Source organism: Theropithecus gelada, chromosome 9 (assembly GCF_003255815.1).
Source record: "Theropithecus gelada isolate Dixy chromosome 9, Tgel_1.0, whole genome shotgun sequence".
Lineage (NCBI taxonomy): Eukaryota > Metazoa > Chordata > Mammalia > Primates > Cercopithecidae > Theropithecus > Theropithecus gelada.
Window position 1 is genome coordinate 43,230,474 of NC_037677.1, and position 23,575 is coordinate 43,254,048.

The 23,575-nt window shown below is 40.4% G+C and overlaps 1 protein-coding gene across 4 annotated transcripts in view; it reads right to left on the reverse strand.

Annotated features, from left to right (window-relative positions):
* MARCH8 (membrane associated ring-CH-type finger 8) overlaps positions 1–23,575 on the reverse strand; it is a 144,655-nt gene that overhangs the window by 27,029 nt on the left and 94,051 nt on the right. For all 4 annotated transcript variants that reach the window (XM_025397907.1, XM_025397905.1, XM_025397906.1 and 1 more), the window contains one exon: positions 13,933–13,983. In XM_025397907.1, coding sequence (XP_025253692.1) covers positions 13,933–13,983 — 51 coding nt within the window. The remainder of the gene's footprint in view (positions 1–13,932; positions 13,984–23,575) is intronic.

Sequence of the window (23,575 nt, forward strand, 5' to 3'; positions counted from 1 at the left end):
TTTAAAAATTACCCAGTCTCAGGTATGTGTTTATCAGCAGCGTGAAAACAGACTAATATACCCACTTTCACCACTCCTGTTCAACACAGTACTGGAAGTCCCAGTCAGAGCAATCAGTCAAGAGAAGAAATAAAAGGCATTCAAATTGGAAAAAAGTAAGTTAATTTGTCCCTTTTTGCAGATGATATGATTTTATACCTAGAAAAATCTAAGGCTCCATTAGAAAATTTAGATCTGATAAATTCAGAAAAGTTATAGGATACAAAAATAAACATACAAAAATCAGTAGTGTTTCTATGTACCAATAATGAACTAGTGGAGAAAGAAATGAAAAAGGCAATCCCATTTAAAATAGCTATACAGGGGGTGGAGCAAGATGGCCGAATAGGAACAGGTCCAGTCTCCAGCTCCCAGCGCGAGCGACACAGAAGACAGGTGATTTCTGCATTATCAACTGAGGTACTGGGTTCATCTCACTGGGGAGTGCCGGACAATCAGTGCTGGTCAGCTGTTGCAGCCCGACCAGCGAGAGCTGAAGCAGGGCGAGGCATCGCCTCACCTGGGAAGTGAAAGGCGGAAGGGAATCCCTTTTCCTAGCCAGGAGAACTGAGACACATACCTGGAAAATCGGGTAATTCCCACCCCAATACTGCGCTATAAGCAAACGGGCACACCAGGAGATTATATCCCACACCTGGCTGGGAGGGTCCTATGCCCACGGAGCCTTCCTCATTGCTAGCACAGCAGTCTGCGATCTAATCGCAAGGCAGCAGCGAGGCTGGGGGAGGGGTGCCCGCCATTGCTGAGGCTTAAGTAGGTAAACAAAGCCCTGGGAAGATCAAACTGGGTGGAGCTCACAGCAGCTCAAGGAGGCCTGCCAGTCTCTGCAGACTCCACCTCTGGGGACAGGGCACAGCTAAACAACAACAACAACAACAACAACAACAAGAGCAGCAGAAACCTCTGCAGACGCAAGCGACTCTGTCTGACAGCTTTGAAGAGAGCAGTGGATCTCCCAACACGGAGGTTGAGATCTGAGAACGGACAGACTGCCTGCTCAAGCGGGTCCCTGACCCCTGAGTAGCCTAACTGGGAGACATCCTTCACTAGCGGCAGACCCACACCCTACACCTCACACGGTGGAGTACACCCGTAAGAGGAAGCTTGCAAAGCAAGAATCAGACAGGTACACTCGCTGTTCAGCAGTATTCTATCTTCTGCAGCCTCTGCTGCTGACACCCAGGCAAACAGGGTCTGGAGTGGACCTCAAGCAATCTTCAACAGACCTACAGCTGAGGGTCCTGACTGTTAGAAAGAAAACTAACAAACAGGAAGGACACCCACACCAAAACCCCATCAGTACATCACCATCATCAAAGACCAGAGGCAGATAAAACCACAAAGATGGGGAAAAACCAGGGCAGAAAAGCTGGAAATTCAAAAAATAAGAGCGCATCTCCCCCAGCAAAGGAGTGCAGCTCATCGCCAGCAACGGATCAAAGCTGGACGGAGAATGACTTTGACGAGATGAGAGAAGAAGGCTTCAGTCCATCAAACTTCTCAGAGCTAAAGGAGGAATTACGTACCCAGCACAAAGAAACTAAAAATCTTGAAAAAAGAGTGGAAGAACTGATAACCACAATAATTAATGCAGAGAAGGCCATAAACGAACAGACAGAGATGAAAACCATGACATGAGAAATACGTGACAAATGCACAAGCTTCAATAACTGACTCAATCAACTGGAAGAAAGAGTATCAGCGATTGAGGATCAAATGAATGAAATGAAGCGAGAAGAGAAATCTAAAGAAAAAAGAAGAAAAAGAAATGAACAAAGCCTGCAAGAAGTATGGGATTATGTAAAAAGACCAAATCTACGTCTGATTGGGGTGCCTGAAAGTGAGGGGGAAAATGGAACCAAGTTGGAAAACACTCTTCAGGATATCATACAGGAGAACTTCCCCAACCTAGTAGGACAGGCCAACATTCAAATTCAGGAAATACAGAGAACGCCACAAAGATACTCCTCGAGAAGAGCAACTCCAAGACACATAATTGCCAGATTCACCAAAGTTGAAATGAAAGAAAAAATCTTAAGGGCAGCCAGAGAGAAAGGTCGGGTTACCCACAAAGGGAAGCCCATCAGACTAACAGCAGATCTCTCGGCAGAAACTCTACAAGCCAGAAGAGAGTGGGGGCCAATATTCAACATTCTTAAAGAAAAGAATTTTAAACCCAGAATTTCATATCCAGCCAAACTAAGTTTCATAAGTGAAGGAGAAATAAAATCCTTTACAGATAAGCAAATGCTTAGAGATTTTGTCACCACCAGGCCTGCCTTACAAGACACCCTGAAGGAAGCACTAAACATGGAAAGGAACAACCGGTACCAGCCATTGCAAAAACATGCCAAAATGTAAAGACCATCGAGGCTAGGAAGAAACTGCATCAACTAATGAGCAAAACAACCAGTTAATATCATAATGGCAGGATCAAGTTCACACATAACAATATTAACCTTAAAGGTAAATGGACTAAATGCTCCAATTAAAAGACACAGACTGGCAAACTGGATAAAGAGTCAAGACCCATCAGTCTGCTGTATTCAGGAGACCCACCTCACACGCAGAGACATACATAGGCTCAAAATAAAGGGATGGAGGAAGATCTACCAAGCAAATGGAGAACAAAAAAAAGCAGGGGTTGCAATACTAGTCTCTGATGAAACAGACTTGAAACCATCAAAGAGCAAAAGAGACAAAGAAGGCCATTACATAATGGTAAAGGGATCAATTGAACAGGAAGAGCTAACTATCCTAAATATATATGCACCCAATACAGGAGCACCCAGATTCATAAAGCAAGTCCTTAGAGACTTACAAAGAGACTTAGACTCCCATACAATAATAATGGGAGACTTCAACACCCCACTGTCAACATTAGACAGATCAACGAGACAGAAAGTTAACAAGGATATCCAGGAATTGAACTCATCTCTGCAGCAAGCAGACCTAATAGACATCTACAGAACTCTCCACCCCAAATCAACAGAATATACATTCTTCTCAGCACCACATCACACTTATTCCAAAATTGACCACATAATTGGAAGTAAAGCACTCCTCAGCAAATGTACAAGAACAGAAATTATAACAAACTGTCTCTCAGACCACAGTGCAATCAAACTAGAACTCAGGACTAAGAAACTCAATCAAAACCGCTCAACTACATGGAAACTGAATAACCTGCTCCTAAATGACTACTGGGTACACAATGAAATGAAGGCAGAAATAAAGATGTTCTTTGAAACCAATGAGAACAAAGATACAACATACCAGAATCTCTGGGACACATTCAAAGCAGTGTGTAGAGGGAAACTTATAGCACTAAATGCCCACAAGAGAAAGCTAGAAAGATCTAAAATTGACACTCTAACATCACAATTAAAAGAACTAGAGAAGCAAGAGCAAACACATGCAAAAGCTAGCAGAAGGCAAGAAATAACTAAGATCAGAGCAGAACTGAAGGACATAGAGACACAAAAAAACCCTCCAAAAAATCAATGAATCCAGGAGTTGGTTTTTTGAAAAGATCAACAAAATTGATAGACCGCTAGCAAGACTAATAAAGAAGAAAAGAGAGAAGAATCAAATAGACGCAATAAAAAATGATAAAGGGGATATCACCACCGACCCCATAGAAATACAAACTACCATCAGAGAATACTATAAACACCTCTATGCAAATAAACTGGAAAATCTAGAAGAAATGGATAATTTCCTGGACACTTACACTCTCCCAAGACTAAACCAGGAAGAAGCCGAATCCCTGAATAGACCAATAACAGGCTCTGAAATTCAGGCAATAATTAATAGCCTCCCAACCAACAAACGTCCAGAACCAGATGGATTCACAGCTGAATTCTACCAGAGGTACAAGGAGGAGCTGGTACCATTCCTTCTGAAACTATTCCAATCAATAGAAAAAGAGGGAATCCTCCCTAACTCATTTTATGAGGCCAACATCATCCTGATACCAAAGCCTGGCAGAGACACAACAAAAAAAGAGAATTTTAGACCAATATCCCTGATGAACATTGATACAAAAATCCTCAAGAAAATACTGGCAAACCGGATCCAGCAGCACATCAAAAAGCTTATCCACCATGATCAAGTCGGCTTCATCCCTGGGATGCAAGGCTGGTTCAACATACGCAAATCAATAAACGTAATCCAGCATATAAACAGAACCAAAGACAAAAACCACATGATTATCTCAATAGATGCAGAAAAGGCCTTTGACAAAATTCAACAGCCCTTCATGCTAAAAATTCTCAATAAATTCGGTATTGATGAAACGTATCTCAAAATCATAAGAGCTATTTATGACAAACCTACAGCCAATATCATACTGAATGGGCAAAAACTGGAAAAATTCCCTTTGAAAACTGGCACAAGACAGGGATGCCCTCTCTCACCACTCCTACTCAACATAGTGTTGGAAGTTCTGGCTAGGGCAATCAGGCAAGAGAAAGAAATAAAGAGTATTCAGTTAGGAAAAGAAGAAGTCAAATTGTCCCTGTTTGCAGATGACATGATTGTATATTTAGAAAACCCCATTGTCTCAGCCCAAAATCTCCTTAAGCTGATAAGCAACTTCAGCAAAGTCTCAGGATACAAAATTAATGTGCAAAAATCACAAGCATTCTTATACACCAGTAACAGACAAACAGAGAGCTAAATCATGAATGAACTTCCATTCACAGTTGCTTCAAAGAGGATAAAATACCTAGGAATCCAACTTACAAGGGATGTAAAGGACCTCTTCAAGGAGAACTACAAACCACTGCTCAGTGAAATAAAAGAGGACACAAACAAATGGAAGAACATACCATGCTCATGGATAGGAAGAATCAGTATCATGAAAATGGCCATACTGCCCAAGGTAATTTATAGATTCAATGCCATCCCCATCAAGCTACCAATGACTTTCTTCACAGAATTGGAAAAAACTGCTTTAAAGTTCTTATGGAACCAAAAAAGAGCACACATCTCCAAGACAATCCTAAGTCAAAAGAACAAAGCTGGAGGCATCATGCTACCTGACTTCAAACTATACTACAAGGCTACAGTAACCAGAACAGCATGGTACTGGTACCAAAACAGAGATATAGACCAATGGAAAAGAACAGAGTCCTCAGAAATAATACCATACATCTACAGCCATCTGATCTTTGACAAACCTGACAAAAACAAGAAATGGGGAAAGGATTCCCTATTTAATAAATGGTGCTGGGAAAATTGGCTAGCCATAAGTAGAAAGCTGAAACTGGATCCTTTCCTTACTCCTTATACGAAAATTAATTCAAGATGGATTAGAGACTTAAATGTTAGACCTAATACCATAAAAACCCTAGAAGAAAACCTAGGTAATACCATTCAGGACTTAGGCATGGGCAAGGACTTCATGTCTAAAACACCAAAAGCAATGGCAACAAAAGCCAAAATTGACAAATGGGATCTAATTAAACTAAAGAGCTTCTGCACAGCAAAAGAAACTACCATCAGAGTGAACAGGCAACCTACAGAATGGGAGAACATTTTTGCAATCTACTCATCAGACAAAGGGCTAATATCCAGAACCTACAAAGAACTCAAACAAATTTACAGAAAAAATCAAACAACCCCATCAAAAAGTGGGCAAAGGATATGAACAGACATTTCTCAAAAGAGGACATTCATACAGCCAACAGGCACATGAAAAAATGCTCATCATCACTGGCCATCAGAGAAATGCAAATCAAAACCACAATGAGATACCATTTCACACCAGTTAGAATGGCAATCATTAAAAAGTCAGGAAACAACAGGTGCTGGAGAGGATATGGAGAAATAGGAACACTTTTACACTGTTGGTGGGACTGCAAACTAGTTCAACCATTATGGAAAACAGTATGGCGATTCCTCAAGGATCTAGAACTAGAAGTACCATATGACCCAGCCATCCCATTACTGGGTATATACCCAAAGGATTATAAATTATGCTGCTATAAAGACACATGCACACGTATGTTTACTGCGGCACTATTCACAATAGCAAAGACTTGGAATCAACCCAAATGTCCATCAGTGACAGACTGGATTAAGAAAATGTGGCACATATATACCATGGAATACTATGCAGCCATAAAAAAGGATGAGTTTGTGTCCTTTGTAGGGACATGGCTGCAGCTGGAAACCATCATTCTCAGCAAACTATCGCAAGAACAGAAAACCAAACACTGCATGTTCTCACTCATAGGTGGGAACTGAACAATGAGATCACTTGGACTCGGGAAGGGGAACATCACACACTGGGGCCTATCATGGGGAGGCGGTAGGGGAGAGGGATTGCATTGGGTGTTATACCTGATGTAAATGACGAGTTGATGGGTGCTGACGAGTTGATGGGTGCAGCACGCCAACATGGCACAAGTATACATATGTAACAAACCTGCACGTTATGCACATGTACCCTAGAACTTAAAGTATAATAAAAAAATAAATAAAATAAAATAAAATAAAATAGCTATACAAAATAAAATACCCAGAAATCAATTTAATCAAAGAGGTCAAAGACCTTGCAAGAAAAACTACAGAACACTGATGAAAGAAGCTGAAGAGGACACGAGCAAATTGAAAGATATCCCATGTCTACAGATCAAAAGAATTAATGTCATTAAAATGACCATACTACTCAAAGCAATCTACAGATTCAATGCAATCGCTATAAAAATGTCAATGTCATTTTACACAGAAACAGAAAAAACAATCCTAAAACCATACGGAACTAAAAAAGAGCATAAATAGCCAAAACAATCCTAATAAAAACAAACAAAGCTGAAAGGATCATACTGCCTGACTTCAAAGGATATTACAAGGCTATGGAAACCAAAATAAGCATGGTGTTGTTATAAAAACAGATACAGGCCAGGAGTGCTGGCTCACACCTGTAATCCCAGCACTTTGGGAGGCCAAGGCAGGTGGATCACCTGACATCAGGAGTTCAAGACCAGCCTGGCCAACATGGTGAAACCCCATCTCTACTAAAAATACAAAAATTAGCCAGGCTTGGTGGTAATCCCACCTGTAATTACCACCTGTAATCCCAGCTAATCAGGGGGCTGAGGCAGGGAGAACTGCTTGAACCCAGGAGGCAGAGGGTGCAGTCAGCCAAGATAGTGCCACTGCACTCCAGCCTGGGTGACAGAGCAAGACTCTGCCTCAAAAAAGAAACAAACAACAACAACAAAACCCAGATACACAGAACGATGGAATAAAATCACAACACAGAAATAAATCCATGTATTTACTGCAAACTGATTTTCAACAAAGGTACCAAGAACATGCATTAGGGAAAGGGCACCCTCTCAATAAACGGTGCTGGGAAAATTAGAGATCCATATGCAGATGAATGAAACTGAAGTCCTTTCTCTCATCACACACAAAAATCAAATCAAGATGGATTAAACACTCAAACATAAGACCTGAAACTATAAAACTATTAGAAGAAACCACAGGGAGTACACTTCAAGACACTGATCTAGGCAATGATTTTATGGCTAAGACCTCAAAAGCATAGGCAACAAAACCAAAAACAGACAAAAGAGACTCTATTAAACTGAAAAGCTTCTGCGCGGCATAGGAAAACAATCAACAGAGTGAAGACACAACCTGTTGAATGGGAGAAAATATGTGCAAACTACCCATCGAACAAGGGACTAACATACAGAATATGTAAGAAACTCAAACAACATTAAAAACACAAACAATTCCATTAAAAACTGGGCAAAGGACACGACCAGACAGTTCTCAGAAAAAGGCATATAAATGACCACAGCTGCCTGAAAAACTGCTCAGCATCACTAATCATCAGGGAATAACAGATGTTGGTGAAGATGCAGAGAAAAGGAAACTCTTACGTATTGTTGGTGGGAATGTAAATTAGTACAGCCAGTATGAAAAATAGTATGGGAATTCTTCAAAAAACTAAAAATAGAACTACTATATAATACAGCAATCTCACAACAGAGTATTTCCCCAGAGTATTTCACAACAGAGTATTTCCACAGAGGAAAATAAATTAGTATTATCAAAGAGATATCTGTACTCCCATGTTTATCGTAGCACTATTCGCAAAAGATATGGAATCAGCTTAAGTGTCCATCAACGGACAAACAGGTAAAGAATTTGTGACTTATATACAGAATGAAATACTATTCAGCCATACAAAAAGAATGAAATCATGTCATCTGTAGCAACATGGATGGAGGTCATTATGTTAAGTGAAATAAGCCAGACACAGAAAGACAAATATTACATGTTCTCACTCACATGTGGGAGCTAAAAAATTTGATCTCATGGAGGTAGAAAGTAGAATTATAGGTACCAGAGGCTGGGAAGGGTGTGCATGGAGCGAGGAGTGAGGGATAAAGAAAGGTTGGTTAATGGGTACAAAAATACAGTTAGATAGTCACAATAAGTTCTAATGTTCGATAACAACAGAGTAGCGTGACTACAGTTAACAATATATTATATACTTCAAAATAACTAGAAGAGAGGCTTAAAATGTTTCCGACACATAAACATGATCAATATTCCAGTGAGGGACACCCCAAATACCCTGACTTGATCATTATATCGTCTACGCATGTAACAAAATATCAGAGGTACCCCATAAATATGTACAAATAAACTAAAAAAAGAAAACCAATCAAATGTGATCTCAGATACTACACAATAATATAAAACTTTTGAGTCTGTTCTTTAGAAAATGATTAAGCAAACAGCAGCAAGGGAAGTACATAGGGTGAGGATTGAGTGTGGACTGGGGATCTGGGGAACATCCTCCAGAACGGCTCAGCTGGCCCACATGGTCAAGGACCCTGCAGTGAGGTGAAGGTCTGGGCAAGATGCATGGGGGTTTCATGGGGGCTGCATTCCAGTGCCTGTCGTCTTTGTATAAGCATGTCACCTGTGTGACTCAAACTGCCTCAAACTTCTCCAAGCACTCAGTCAATTAAACAGATTTTTTTCCCAGGGAGGACATTCTGCTGCTTCTAAAAATACAAGATATTCTACACATTGCTATCATTACAAACTGTGATAGGTGCTATGAAGAAAAAGAATAACAAAATCCAAATGAGTGATAAAATTTAGATTAAGGGGAGGGTGTCAAGGGTAAGCGACTCTAAAGAAGCTAAGAACTGAAGGAGAAATGAGTTAGGAATATTAGCCATTCATGCAAAAAAGGGGTAAGATTGGGAGAGGCCTCTCGGACAGAACAGCATGTGCAAAGGTGCGCAGGTAGGAATTTGGCTTGTTTGAAAATCGTCAAGGTAGTCACCATACCTAGATCATGACCAAGGGGATATTGTACAGGATCAGGTTCCAAGTGGCCAGGCCCAGGTCACCTTAGATCTGATAGCTCACGGTAGTGTAATCAGAAACACTGAAGAATTGAAAACAGAAGCATTAGGATTCTATTTACTGGCTGCTGGGTGCTAGACGGTTTGTGATAGATTCTTGAGAAGCTACTGCAGGAGTTTAGGAGGCCGGGCCTGGGAAGTGGCTGGGATGATGAAGAGGGATGAACAATAGGCTGGGTATCAAGTGTCTAGCAGAACACCATGCAAACATTCACTAAACATGTACTGACAACCTCCAGGGCTCCATCCCATCACTGGCTCTGCAGATTTAGGGGTAAACAGAGCATGGCTCTACACTCGTGGAGGTTATATGTGGGGTGAAGGTGCAGTGGAAAAAAATTCATGAAAACCCAGGCAGTGATAAGTGCAATCTCGAAAAATAAAAGGAAAAGGTGTCTTTGGACCCCTTAGGACGTTAATTGGAGGTGACAAATTTCATGAAATCCCTTGGTAACAGAGGCTCAACAAATGATATCCATTAACATTGTACTATCAATACAAAATAAGTATTGGGTGAAGACTTCGCCATTGTAATTGCTTAAATATCCCAATATGCTTCTTTTATTAACTCTTTAAGGGGATCAAATCCAGCTGCCCATTTTGAAGAGAGGCAAGCCACCACAGACCTAGCAGCCTCATAAACATCCCATCCAACCTACCTGCTTCCTTCTTTGAAAATGGAGCCTGGTTTTTAAAGTCAATATGCTTGCAATACACACTGAGACACTCTGTAACAAAATCTAGATGGAATACTAGGAGGCAGGATTAAAGGTTTATTTTTTACCTCTTTTCAGCCTCTAAATTTATGCCAGCAAGAGATGAACTGCAGAAGCATAAAGCAGACTGCAGTGACTGGCTAATGTGCTGACCATGGCTGGGGTCTAAGAGTCAGCAGAAAAAGTCTCCTGACAGAGACAACGGGGATTTCAGGTAGCATAAAGTATGTCCACATTGTGGCCTCCTTTAATCTCAAGAGTGTGTCTGCTATTCTGAAGATACGATTTTACATGTCACGGCCTAAAACTGGGTTCAAACAGCAGGTTCATTTAATAAATACTCCAATTAAAAAAAACTGACTTCTCAAAAACAGTTATCTTCCACAGGGGGCCTGCCCTCCCTTCCTCAATCCCACTGAACTGGTTCATGCCTAACCACCTTATACAGCATGCTAACTATCTTCGTTACAAAGGGGTACACTTTGCAAAAGAATTTCATGTTGACAGGTTAACCAGGAAGTTCTGTGAGTAATCAAATGTTCTAAAGGCTCACGCCACTCAGATTCTCTCCAATGACTCTAGTAAGCATCCTGGAACTCACTGGACACAGTAAGTGTCCAGTCACAAACAGCACACAGTAAAAATGTATGCAAGAAGGGGCTGGGCACAGTGGCTCACACCTGTAATCCCAGAACTTTGGGAGGCCAAGGTGGGTGGATCACGAGGTCAGGAGTTTGAGACCAGCCTGACCAACATAGTGAAACCCCATCTCTACTGAAAATACAAAAATTAGCTGGGCGTGGTGGCATGCACCTGTAATCCCAGCTATTCAGGAGGCTGAGGAAGGAGAATTGCTTAAATCCAGGAGGCGGAGGCTGCAGTGAGCCAAGATTGTGCCATGGCACTCCAGCCTGGGCGACAGAGCGAGACTCTGTCCAAAAAAAAAAAAAAATATGTAAGAAGGAAAAAATAATATATGGTTCTCTATTGTTCAGCAATAAATAATAAAGCTACCATTAAATGAACTATCCTGGCCCAATCAACCTAACATCACCAGGATTCAACAAAGTTTGACAAGAGTCAGGTTTGCTGGCTCAGTTTAATAGGTGAGCTGCCCCATGGCTCCATGCAAACATTAATCCCAAGACTCAGAACAACCCTGAAGGTTATATTATTACCCTACCTTTTTTTTTTTTTTTTTTTGGAGACAGAGTTTTGCTCTTGTTGCCTAGGCTGGAGTGCAATGGCACGATCTCAGTTCACTGCAACCTCCGCCTCCTGGGTTCAAGCGATTCTCCTGCCTCAGCCTCCCAAGTAGCTGGGATTGCAGGTGTGCACTACCACGCCTGGCTATTTTTTGTATTTTTAGTAGAGATGGGGATTCGTCATGTTGGCCAGACTGGTCTCAAACTCCTGACCTCTGGTGATCTGCCCGCCTCGGCTTCCCAAAGTGCTGGGATTACAGGTATGAGTCACCGTGCCTGGCTTACCCTACTTTTACTGATAACTAAATTAAAGTTCAGACAGATGTCCTTTTTCAAAATCACATGGCTAGTAAGTCATCATCCATGTTAACTCCAAAACCCTTACAAAGTTCAAAATACCCACAACCCAAGCCAAGATGATAGCCTTTCCTCTAGACTTTTTAAGACGGTGGTTTGCAAACGTTTTTTTTTTTTTTTTTTTAACTATAGGAAGAAGTTTCCTTTAAATAAAATGTGACTGAAATCCATGAACGAACAGGTACATATTTAAGGCATAAGATGTCCTCCTTCAGAACTGCCCCTGGCTACTAGCTACTAGGGCAAGGCAATATGTGCTACTGAGTGTTTTTTAACACGTTTAATTCAACTTAAGCAAACAGTCCATCTGCAGCTGCACCTTCTCACTTTTCTCCATGCTTAGACACTGATCAGCTCCTTTGAAAGGTGCAAAAATGGGCAGCAATGGTTTACCACTGCATAGTTCTAGCACTGCAGCATTCCTGACCAAAGGAACAGCAAAAGAAAAGAAATGGAGGTTGGATGGGAAAAAATATTTTGTGAAAGGTATTCCTATTTTTAATGCAAAATTAAGTGGAAAAATAATATAATTAGATTACAAATATGCCTAAGAACAGATGAATGTCTTAAGAAGGTTTGCCAGAGTTTACTTTTAGTTTTAAAAAATAAGGTGACCTGAATGAAAACATATGTGTAGTCAGTACATTAAAATGGCATATAATGTAACTGTTGATTTCAGAGTATCTAGGAGGCCTGAGACAGCAGACAGATTTTGTCACTTGTTCAAATCCTCCCAGCTGAATCTATGTTGTGTTTGGCCACATGCCAAAAACATGGGGAAAAGGTTCACCCTTGCAAAGAACTTTCATGGCCATTAACTGTATGGCAAAGGAGTTGGCCAGAGTCAATGTCTGGGCTGTGAGAGGAGCGCAGCCTGGGAGCAAGCGCACTGCATCAGATACACTCTGCTGGTTCCTAGGTCATACCCTGGCACGCAGTGTGCTGCTGGTGGGCTAAAGTGACCACACTACAGGTGAGCAGATGCTGTTGGATGGCTGATTCACTTCCCAAGCCCTCCTTTCCCTAGCTGCCTTCCAGCTAGAGGTGGCCTGTGATCCAGTTCTGGCCAGGGAGATGTAAGCAGATTTCAGGCGGCCAGGTGGGACTTCTGAGAAAACTTTTGCCTTCCTGCTGAAAATGGTGACTCTCAGCTAACAGACCTCTTAATCCTTGATCATTCCTCTAATTCCTGCCAAGGCCACAACCACAATGCCTGAAGGTCCAGCTCTCACCGTGAGACCATCTGTCAAGTAGGAGGTAGCACAGAGAGGAAAGAGCTTGAGTCCCTGGCAACATCTGTTGCAGGGAGCCGAAGGCCCATGGGACGTGACCAACTCAGCATCCCACTGGAGGCTATATGATCAAACAGCAAACCGTTTGTCACGAATGCAGGATATGAGTAAACTCACGACTGCCCCTGCTGACTGCTCCTGCTGACAGAAGGTTTGGCAGAGGCAATCACTTCCTGGAGCCGAGGTTAGCTACAGCGACATCTAGAGGCTGTTGTCTGAGGAATGCAGTCTTGCAAGCCTACTCTAGACTGAGCAGCTGACCACTTCTTCCACCCCCATTCTCACTATCTGTTTTGACTAATAAATACGGAGGGCTGTGTAAAGCTCAGGGCCCTTGTCCACTAGAGCCAAGGTGCCCCGTTTTTCCAAATATAAACTTTTGTCTCTTGTCTTTTATTCCTGCGTTTGCCCCTTGTTCAGTGCCCCTAGGTCCGTGCGGGTTACATAGTGGTGCCCCGAACAGCCACAGAATTGGGTACACTACAATCTGTGAGCAAGTCAGCCCTGGACCACCCACCTCTAGACACCTTGTCAACTGAACCACATAAATCCATAATTATTTAAGTCACATACTTAGCTTTTTGTTACTTTCAGTCAAATATATTCCTAATTGTGGCAACAGACTCTCCCGTGCCTGAGATTTCTTCTGCCTTAAAGTATATGGTTTTCTGGAAAAAATGGAATTTTCTCCTAGAAATCACTCCCCCCTACACACACTCAAAATTGCCTTACCAGAAAAACGTAACTGCCACATACCTCTTATGGTCCCAGAACAGATTATAGAAATGTATTGAGAACTCTGATGTCTTTTCAAAAAAAAGAGTATGAACACATGTAAGGCGTAAGAACACAAAAGCCTCAAGGTAATAAATAACATTTTTCAGTGGCACGCTACCTTAGAAATGTTGCTTGAATGACTCATGGAATGTCCCAAAGTCTTCTCATTCTGCAAGAAAATCAAACAGGTTTTAATTATCAATCTTTGATTAAAATATGCAAAGAACAAGTAATTGATCATAACAACCCTACTGACAAATCATTCCCTGAACTAGAATTTGCAAAGCACAACCTACTATATACTAGATGTATGTAGCCAGGCAGTAAATATTGCACATTTGGGCAAAATGAATTAAACAATAGTCCCTGTCCTAAAGGATTTAACTTTTTATTTAAAAGATTTAATTTTTTTATTATAAGGAAAAAATAAGAGTTTAGAATTCGCTGTTAAAATAAGATAGTATTAAGTGTCTTAAGTCACACTTCATGTGGAGGTTCAGATGGTGATAAGTGTCTTAAGACACATTTCAAGTGGAGAGGCTGCATGCTCAGTTGTATGTGACACAGTCGAGGAGCCACTGTGAAAGAGCAAAGAAAGTGGGACGGCTGACCAGCCCTGGGGTGTCTGGCTAACAAAGTGCTGAATACTCAATAGGGACATCACACAGCTCACATCTCCTTCAACTCAGTTCCTCCTCCTGGAGCAGGGAAATCTGGGAGCCACGCTAGCCTCCTTCCTCTCACGCCCCTCCACATTCAGTCACATAGTCTTGTATCAAATTCTTCCTCCTCTCAATCACAACTCATTTTCATTTTTATTGTCAATGCTTTAGTTTAGATTCTCTTCATTTCTCAGCTAGAATTCTTGAAGAAAAACGTCCCACCTGGCCTTTTTACCTTTAGGTTGACCTCCCTGATACACAACTATCATAGGCTACACTGTGTATTCCCCTCCCTTCTGTGAAAATTTAGATGTTGATGTCCTAAAATTGTTCCTCAGAACATAATTATTTGGAATAGGGCCTTTAAAGATGTAATTAAGTTTATATGACGTCAATAGTAGTCCCAGCTACTCAGGAGGTGACTCTAATCCTAGTGGACTCTAATCCAATAGGACTCGTGTCCTTGTAAGAAGAGGAGATTATGGCACAGACACACACAGATAAAAGACAATGTGAACACAGAGGGAGAAGACGGCCATCTACAAGCCAAGGAGAAACCAGCCCTGCTGTCACCTTGATCTTGGACTTCCAGCCTCCAGACTATAAGAAAATAAATTTCTGTTGCTTAAGCCACCTTCTGTATGGCACTTTGTTATGGCAACCCTCAAACAACTATGATCATCTTCCATCCTACAACTTAAAAAAAAAAAAAGTGAACATTCTAAACATAAATCTGATTTTTAAAAATAAAGCCATTTTCCTGCATCTACTCATTCTTGCTCTAAACCCAAATAAGTAACAAAAACTACTGCCTAAAGAAGAGAAGATCTTACTTGTATTTCCTTGCTCTATTCCCTAGGCTGGGAGTGCAGTGGCATGATCATGGTTCACTGCAGCCTTGACCTCTTGGGCTCAAGTGATCCTCCTGCCTCAGCCTCCCGAGGAACTGGGACTATCAAATATTTTTTAGTATTTTAGTATCCTGCCTGACTAAATATTTTGTGTAGAGACAGGGATCACTCTGTCGCCCAGGCTAGAGTGTAGTGGCACAATCACAATCATGGCTCACTGAAGCCTCAACCTCCTGGGCTCAAGTGATCCTCCCGCCTCAGCCTCCTGAGTAGCTAGGACTACAGGTATGTGCCTCCCAGTTTCAGGTGATCCTCCCGCCTCAGCCTCCTGAGTAGCTAGGACTACAGGTATGTGCCACCACGTCTAAGTATTTTTTGTAGAGACAGGGTCTCGCTATGCTGCCCAGGCTGGTCTTGAACTCCTGGCCTCAAGTAATTCTCCCATCTGAGCTTCTCAAAGGACTGGAATTATAGGCATGAGCCACCATACTTGACCTGTTTCTTCATCTTAAGGCAGTCAATTAGTAAATCATAAAGTATGCTCAAATTGTTGTTGGGAGAATGTCACCAAAGAATGCTTCTAAAAGACCAAGTTTCACTCTGGGAGGCTGAGGCGGGCAGACTGCCCGAGGTCAGGAGTTCGAGACCAGCCTGACCAACATGGTGAAACCCCGTCTCTACTAAAAATACAAAAATTAGCGAGACATGGTGGCGCACACCTATAATCCCAGCTACTTAGGAGGCTGAGGCAGGAGAATCACCTGAAACTGGGAGGCGGAGGTTGCAGTGAGCTGAGATAGCGCCACTGTACTGCACTCCAGCCTGGGCGACAGAGCAAGACTCCTTCTCAAAAAAAAAAAAAAAAAAAAAAAAGGACCAAGTTTAGCTAGCAATTTAATTCAATCATGTTATTCACACATTCATTCACTGGGAATGAAAGCCCCCTGTCCAGAGAACAAGTAATCTGAGTTTCATTCATTAGTCAAGAATGTACTTATAGGTAAACACAGGGCACTGCTGTGAGTCTCAATTTTAAGTCCAAGCTACTGGTGACTTACTATTAACTTCTAGTGCAGTCTACTAAGTTAAAACAAAGATACCACAGGCCTTGGATTATCTATACAGAAAGCCAATTATAACCACTGCCACATTACTTACTATCTCACAAGGAATGGTTGGTTTGACACCATCTGGAAATCTACAGAGAAATACTAAGAGAAGCAATAAATCATATCCTCAGACCTTTCTGACATTAATTATTCAACAGAGAATGGATATTGGGGTGAGGGAGACCTACCTGCTAAGCTAAATCCAGATTGAGAGCTAAAGCTGTTCCTTACCCTTTAAGAAATAAATTTGATAATGCAAGCTCTTATTTTGTTTTCTTGTTAGAACAATTCATATTTTACATTGGTAAAACCAAACAAGTAACAAGCCCCAGAAAACACAGATGTTGTAAAGCCTGAAACCTGTCAATATTTGACAAAATCCACTACTTGGTAGGATCTCAACAGTTCAGTTCCAGCAGACCATCTTTTATTTTCCCCCAATAAACACTGCTTTTTTTGTTTTTTGAGACAGAGTCTCACTCTGTTGCCCAGGCTGGAGTACAGTGATGCCATATCGGCTCACTGCATGCTCCGCCTCCCGGGTTCACGCCGTTCTCCTGCCTCAGCCTCCCAAGTAGCTGGGACTACAGGCACCCGCAACCACGCCCAGCTAATTTTTTGTATTGTTAGTAGAGACGGGGTTTCACCGTGTTAGCCAGGATGGTCTCGATCTCCTGACCTCGTGATCTGCCCGCCTTGGCCTCCCAAAGTGCTGGGATTACAGGCGTGAGCCACTGGACCCAGCCTAAACACTGCTCTTTAAATGTCCATTTATTTGGACTTAAAATATATAGTTCAAGACAACAGAGATATTTTCCAGAAAGCAAATCCCAAGACTCATTCAAATCAGTCCCTCTTTCCACACTTATTTACTATGCAACTACTATGTGCAAACAAACTGTGTCAGGCACAGAATATGGACAAAAATCTCACTCCTAACCATGTGCCAATGATAATATTGAGAATCCCTTATGTGAAATGCTTGGAACCAGAAGTGTTTCATATTTCTGAGTTTTTTGGACTTTGGAATATTTGCATTATACTTACTGGTGGAGCATCCCAAATCTGAGAATTCAAAATCTGAAAGGTGACAATGAGCATTTACTTTGAGTGTCATGCTGGCATTCCAAAGTTTCAGATTTTGAAGCATGCTGGATTTCGAGTTTTTGGATTAGGGACGCTCAACATGTATTACTACTGAACTCCTCTGAAAAAGCGTTTTGGTGAGAAACGTCCAAACTAGGGAAGAGCTTAAGAACGACATAAAAGAAGCACATACAAGTATGACCCCACTCTGCCCTACAGTCAGAATGGTATCTTGCTTCTGAATGAGAAGTAAAGTTTGCCAAGCAACGATGTAAAGAAGTGGAATTAGACATACCAAAGAGAAAAAAGTTCCAGTTCAAGCCCAAACTAAGCTTTAATGCCCAAGTAATAAAAACCTTGGCAAATTATTTATAGCTCTTTAACACATTCAGTCACTGCTTACTGGATACCACCATCTTGTGACCCCAGGAGAGATGGAAGCCTCGCTGCATCTTCCTTCCTTCCTCAGAAAAGGTACTAGGAGATGCCACACACTTCCCTGGCTTTCATCTCCACATCCCTCTGGTGGGCTCTTTACATCTACATTAAACATAAGAGCTCCTCAGAACACAGCCCCATGCCCTCTAGATTTCATCTGTTTTCTCCTTAGCCAGTGCTTCTCCAACTCTGGACACTTAATCATTTAGGGATCTTGCTAAAATGTAGATTGTGGTTTGTTAGATCTAGGGTGGATTGAGATTTCTGCATTTCCAAAAAGCTCCCAGGTGACTCCCATGCTGCTGTCCCCAGACCACAGTCTGGGGTGCAAGTTTTCATTCCAAATCCTGAACCAGAAAAATCAATAAAGGCTATGAGTTTCGTTTGTTTGTTTTTAAGACAAGGTTTTTCCATGTTGTCCAGGCTGGAGGGCAGTGGCTATTCATGGGTACCATCATGTCATACTACAGTCTCTAATTCCTGGGCTCAAGTGATCCTCCCACCTCAACCTACCAAGTAGCTGAGACTACAGGCATACTACTGCATCCAAATTATTACTCATGTTTTAAAAAGCAAATCATGACTATTTTAAAAGTAAATTCCTACGTAAAAGATGGCTATGAGCCCACAATAGAGTTAGTAGAAATAAATCAATCAGGAAACACAGCGATACAGATTGGGAAAGACTGAGTCTGAGGGTGTGAGAAAACAAAGTTTTCTTAATGTAAGAAGCTACCAAATCACAAAGAGAAGCTATGCTGAAGAATAAGGCACACTTTACAATTTAATCAGTGCTGTCAATGATGCTTTGCAAGTCCACATGCGGCTCCAACAGAATGTACTTGTGGATATAGAGTCAAGGCATAAAACTCACATAAACCAAATACACCCTGGAAAGCAGAAACCAATAATTATCAAGAAGACAATGAGGTGAGATGCCTAAGCAACTTTTTCGGATTCTGTATGAAAGAGTCAAACAATAGGACTTCATCATGTGGGGTTTTCCTGAAACTCTGACCAGGACTGGTCCTTAAAAAACAAACAAAATATGTGGGCAATGAACACTGCTAACTGCATACTCAATACCCATTTCCCTTTGTCCCCACCAAAAGAACCCTGACTTTGTCCTGAGCAGCAACAAACCCAGTTAAAAGTTCTCACTTTCCCACACTACTTTGCAGTTAAGGAAAAATATTAAATATATAAAAAGTTCTTTTGAAAGAAATTAACTAAAGATTTCCTGGGAAAACATTTTGCTTTCCTGATATTGCCATTGCCCATTTCTCTGCAATTCCTCCTCCCTCAACCACCTGGAAAATAGACGTTATACCAGGAAGTAAAGCAATTCACTTTGGGACTATGAAGAAGTTACTAGAAGTCTGAAATCTTTTCGTCTCAGGTCCCCTTTATCCTGTAAAAAATGATTAAGGGCCAGGCATGGTGACTTACACCTGTAATCCCAGCACTTGGAAGGCCGAGGTGGGAGGACCACCTGAGTTCAGGAGTTCGAGACCAGCCTGGCCAACATGGTGAAACACCATCTCTACTAGAAATACAAAAATTAGCTGGGTGTAGTGGCGTATGCCTGTAATGCCAGCAACTTGGGAGGCTGAGGCAGGAGAATCACTTGAACCTGAAAGGCGGAGGAGGTTGCAGTGAGCCAAGATCACGCCACTGCACTCCAACCTGGGCAACAAGAGCAAAACTCCATCTCAAAAAAAAAAAAAAAAAAAAAAAAAAAAAAAGATTAAGGACTCCCAAAACCTTTGGATTATGTAAGGTTTTATCTATGGATATTTGCCATATTAGAAATTAAAATTAACAGTGTAAAAAATATATCTCTTAATTCATTTAGCATTAGCAATAAACCCAGTAAATATAAGTAACATTTCAATGAAGTTAACTATTTTCTCAAAAAAACAAAAATTAGTGAGCAGAGTGGTACTCTTGTACATTTCTGTAAATCTCATTGTTTAATAGAAGACAGCTAGATTCCTGCATCTGTTTTTGTGTTAAATCTCTTCTGATCTGTTGCTTTTGTGAGGACCCATTCAAAACTCAGAGTTGATATAATCATGATTTGAAGCTGAAGACATCTGATATTCAATGAATGCAGGAAGAAGCCTTCTCCATACTTCCCTTATATGATTAAAAGCAGAAACTGTGACAAATGAGGCTGCCACAAATTCCCTCTTCAAGGGTTTACTCCCAGGAAGGAGATCCAGAGTAAACCTACCATAATTCCCCTGTCCAGGAGGACCTTTATGGCCATGAAGAAGAAGAAAAGACACTCCCATCTGCACAAACATTATCACAAGCTTTCTTATCTCTTAATTTGTTAGGAAGGGAGGGGAGGGGAGGAGAGGGGAGGCAGGCAGGAAGGTGGGAAGGGGAGGAGGGGAGGGGAGGGCTGAGAAAGAAAAGGAAAAAAAAGAGAAAAGAGAAAAAAACAAAAGAGAAGAATGTGGAAAGGAGAGGAGAGGAGAAAGGAAAGGAAAAAAAAGAGAAAAGAGAAAAAAACAAAAGAGAAGAAAGGAGGGGAGAGAGGAGAGAGGAGAGGTGAGGGGAGAAAAGAAAAACCAAAAGCAGCAGGAAATAAATAACACATCACATTCTCCATAGTACATGGGAACCACAAAAAGATTAACAGCTGACTTATCCTCAGAAACAGGGAGGCCAGAGACAGTGGAAGGACATAAAAAACTGAAAGAAAGGCTGGGCGCGGTGGCTCACGCCTGTAATCCCAGCACTTCGGGAGGCTGAGGCGGTGGATCATGAGGTCAGATCGAGACCATCCTGGCTAACACGGTGAAACCCCATCTCTACTAAAAATACAAAAAAAATTTAGCTGGGTGTGGTGGTGTGTGCCTGTAGTCCCAGCTACTCGGGAGGCTGAGGCAGGAGAATGGCTTGAACCCGGGAGGCAGGGCTTGCAGTGAGCCGAGATCGCGCCACTGTACTCCAGCCTGGGAGACAGAGCGAGACTCCATGTCAAAAAAAAAAAAAAAAAAAAAAGAAAAGAACTGAAAGAAAAAGAAAGTGAACCAAGATAATTATATTCAGCAAAACTATCTTCAAAAATGAAGATGAAAAATGCATTCATAAACAGAAACTCAGAGAATTCATTGCAAGTGGATACACCTGAAAAGAAATACTAAAGGAAGTTTTTTGAGTTGAAAGCATGTACTGCCAAACAGTAGTCAAAAGTAACTGTGTAACTACAAAAGACAAAATAAATGCATATATATATATTCCTTTCTTAAATAATTTAAAAAGCAATTATATAAAAACTATGTATATAACTGTATTGTTAAACCTATAACATAAAGAAATGTAATGTATTTAAAAATAAGAGATAGGTGGGTACAAAGCTGTCATCATTATACTAATATCAGACAAAACAGAATTCAGAAAATTTTACCAGAGATAAAGAGGGACTTTTACTAGGAAAGCTTGGCATAAGGAAACGACATCACATAGAACCTCAAATACACTGAAACAAATGAAGATAATAAGGAGTGCTAAGTTTAAAATAACAAACTGTATAAACATATAACACTCTCCTTTATGTCTTTGAAAGACAGTTATATAAATAACTGCTACAATGTATTGTTGGGTTTGTAACATATAAAGATATGTATAAACAATTATTGTTGGGTTTGTAACATATAAAGATATGTATAAACAATTATTAGCAAAGAAACAGAGGTACATAGGAGGAATCATTTTATGTCTTACAGGAATTAAATCAATATGAATCTGAAGAGTCTGTTAGAAAAATACATATATATTGTAAACCCTCAAACAACCATTAAGAAAATAATTTTTAAATAGCATTAGAAATAATTTTTTAAAAATCATTTAAGGAATTAAAATATTACAATACAAAATAATGCAAAAGAAAGCAATAAAGGAAAAAGGAACAAAAATGGCAAGACACATAGAAAACAAAAAGTAAAATGGCAAACAAATCAAACCATATCAATAAAAGCATGAACTGCAAATGGATTAACCAATCAACAGAAGGTTGTCAGGATGTACAAAAACACAAAATCCAGTTGTATTCTAAGTTCAGGAGACACAATTAAGACTCAAAATTATAAGCAGGATTACAGTAAAAGCAGCAGAAAAGCACATAGCACAAAAACCACCACCATAAAAAGGGGCAGTCATTATATTAATATCAGATAAAAAAGACTTAGGAAAATTTTACTAGAGCTAAAGAGGGACTTTTACTATGATAAGGTCAACCATCATGAAGGTATAATATTTATAAATATATAAGCACCTAACATGAAAACCACAAAGCAAGAACTGACAGAGTTGAGTGAAAAACAGATGAATACTTGCAGACTTCAAAATACTGCTTTCAACAATGAACAGCCAAGCTATGTAAAAGACTTGAACAGCACTAAACCAACTTGACCTAACAGACATCCATAGAATACAAAACCCAACAACAGAATATACATTCTTCTCAAGTGCACATGGAACAGTCTCCACGACAGACTATATAGTAGTCCACAAAACAAACATCAGTAAATGTAACAGGACTCAAATCATATAAAATATGATTCTGGCTACAACAGAGTTAAACTTTAGAGTTAAATGTTATTGTTTATCAACAGCAGAGAGAAATTACCAAATTCACAAATGTGGAAATCAAACAACGAAATCTGAAATAACTGGTAGGTCAAAAAAGAACTCACCAAAACAAAACTAGGAAATTTATTTGAGATTAATAAAAATGAAGTCACAAAATACCACACTTACACAATGCAACTAAAATAGTGCTTAGGGGGATATTTACAGCTGTAAATGACAAGGTTAAAGAAAGGTACAGAGAAAATGCAGTCATATCTAAGTCAGAAAGAAAGGCCTACCAGAAACCAAATTTTCTGGCAACGTGATTTTGGACTTCTTGTCTCCAAAAATGTGAGAAATTAAATTTCTGTTATTTAAGCCACCCAGCCTGTGGTATTTTGTTACAGCAGCCTGAAGAGACTAATACAAACATCTACTAAAAAACTACAGGTAACATTATACCTAATGGTGAAAGATTGAATGCTCACTCCCTAAATTATAACAACAATTATATCTGCTTTCACCATTTCTTTTTAAAATTTTAATTGTGGCAAAATACACATAATGTAAATACACCATCATATCAAGTATGCATAATACAAAATTCACCATCTTAACCATTTTAAGTGTACAGTTCAGTACTAAGTATATTCACATTGTTGTACAATCTACAGAACTTTTTCATCTTTCAAAAACTGAAACTCTATACTCATTAAACAATTCCCTATATCTTCCTACCCCCAAAATATTTTTAAAAATTTTTACTTTGTTTCTATGATTCTGACTACTCTAGATAATTTTTGTATTTTTAGTAGAGATGGCATTTCACCATGTTGGCCAGGCTGGTCTCAAACTCCTGACCTCAGGCGATCCTCTCTCCTCGGCCTCCCAAAGTGCTAGGACAACTGGCATGAGCCACTGTGCCTGGCCAGAATCCATTTCTTTTTAAGACAAATATGAAACTATATGCAATAAATGTACCATATTTTATTTATTCATTCAACCTTTGATGGACACTTGTATTGCTTCCA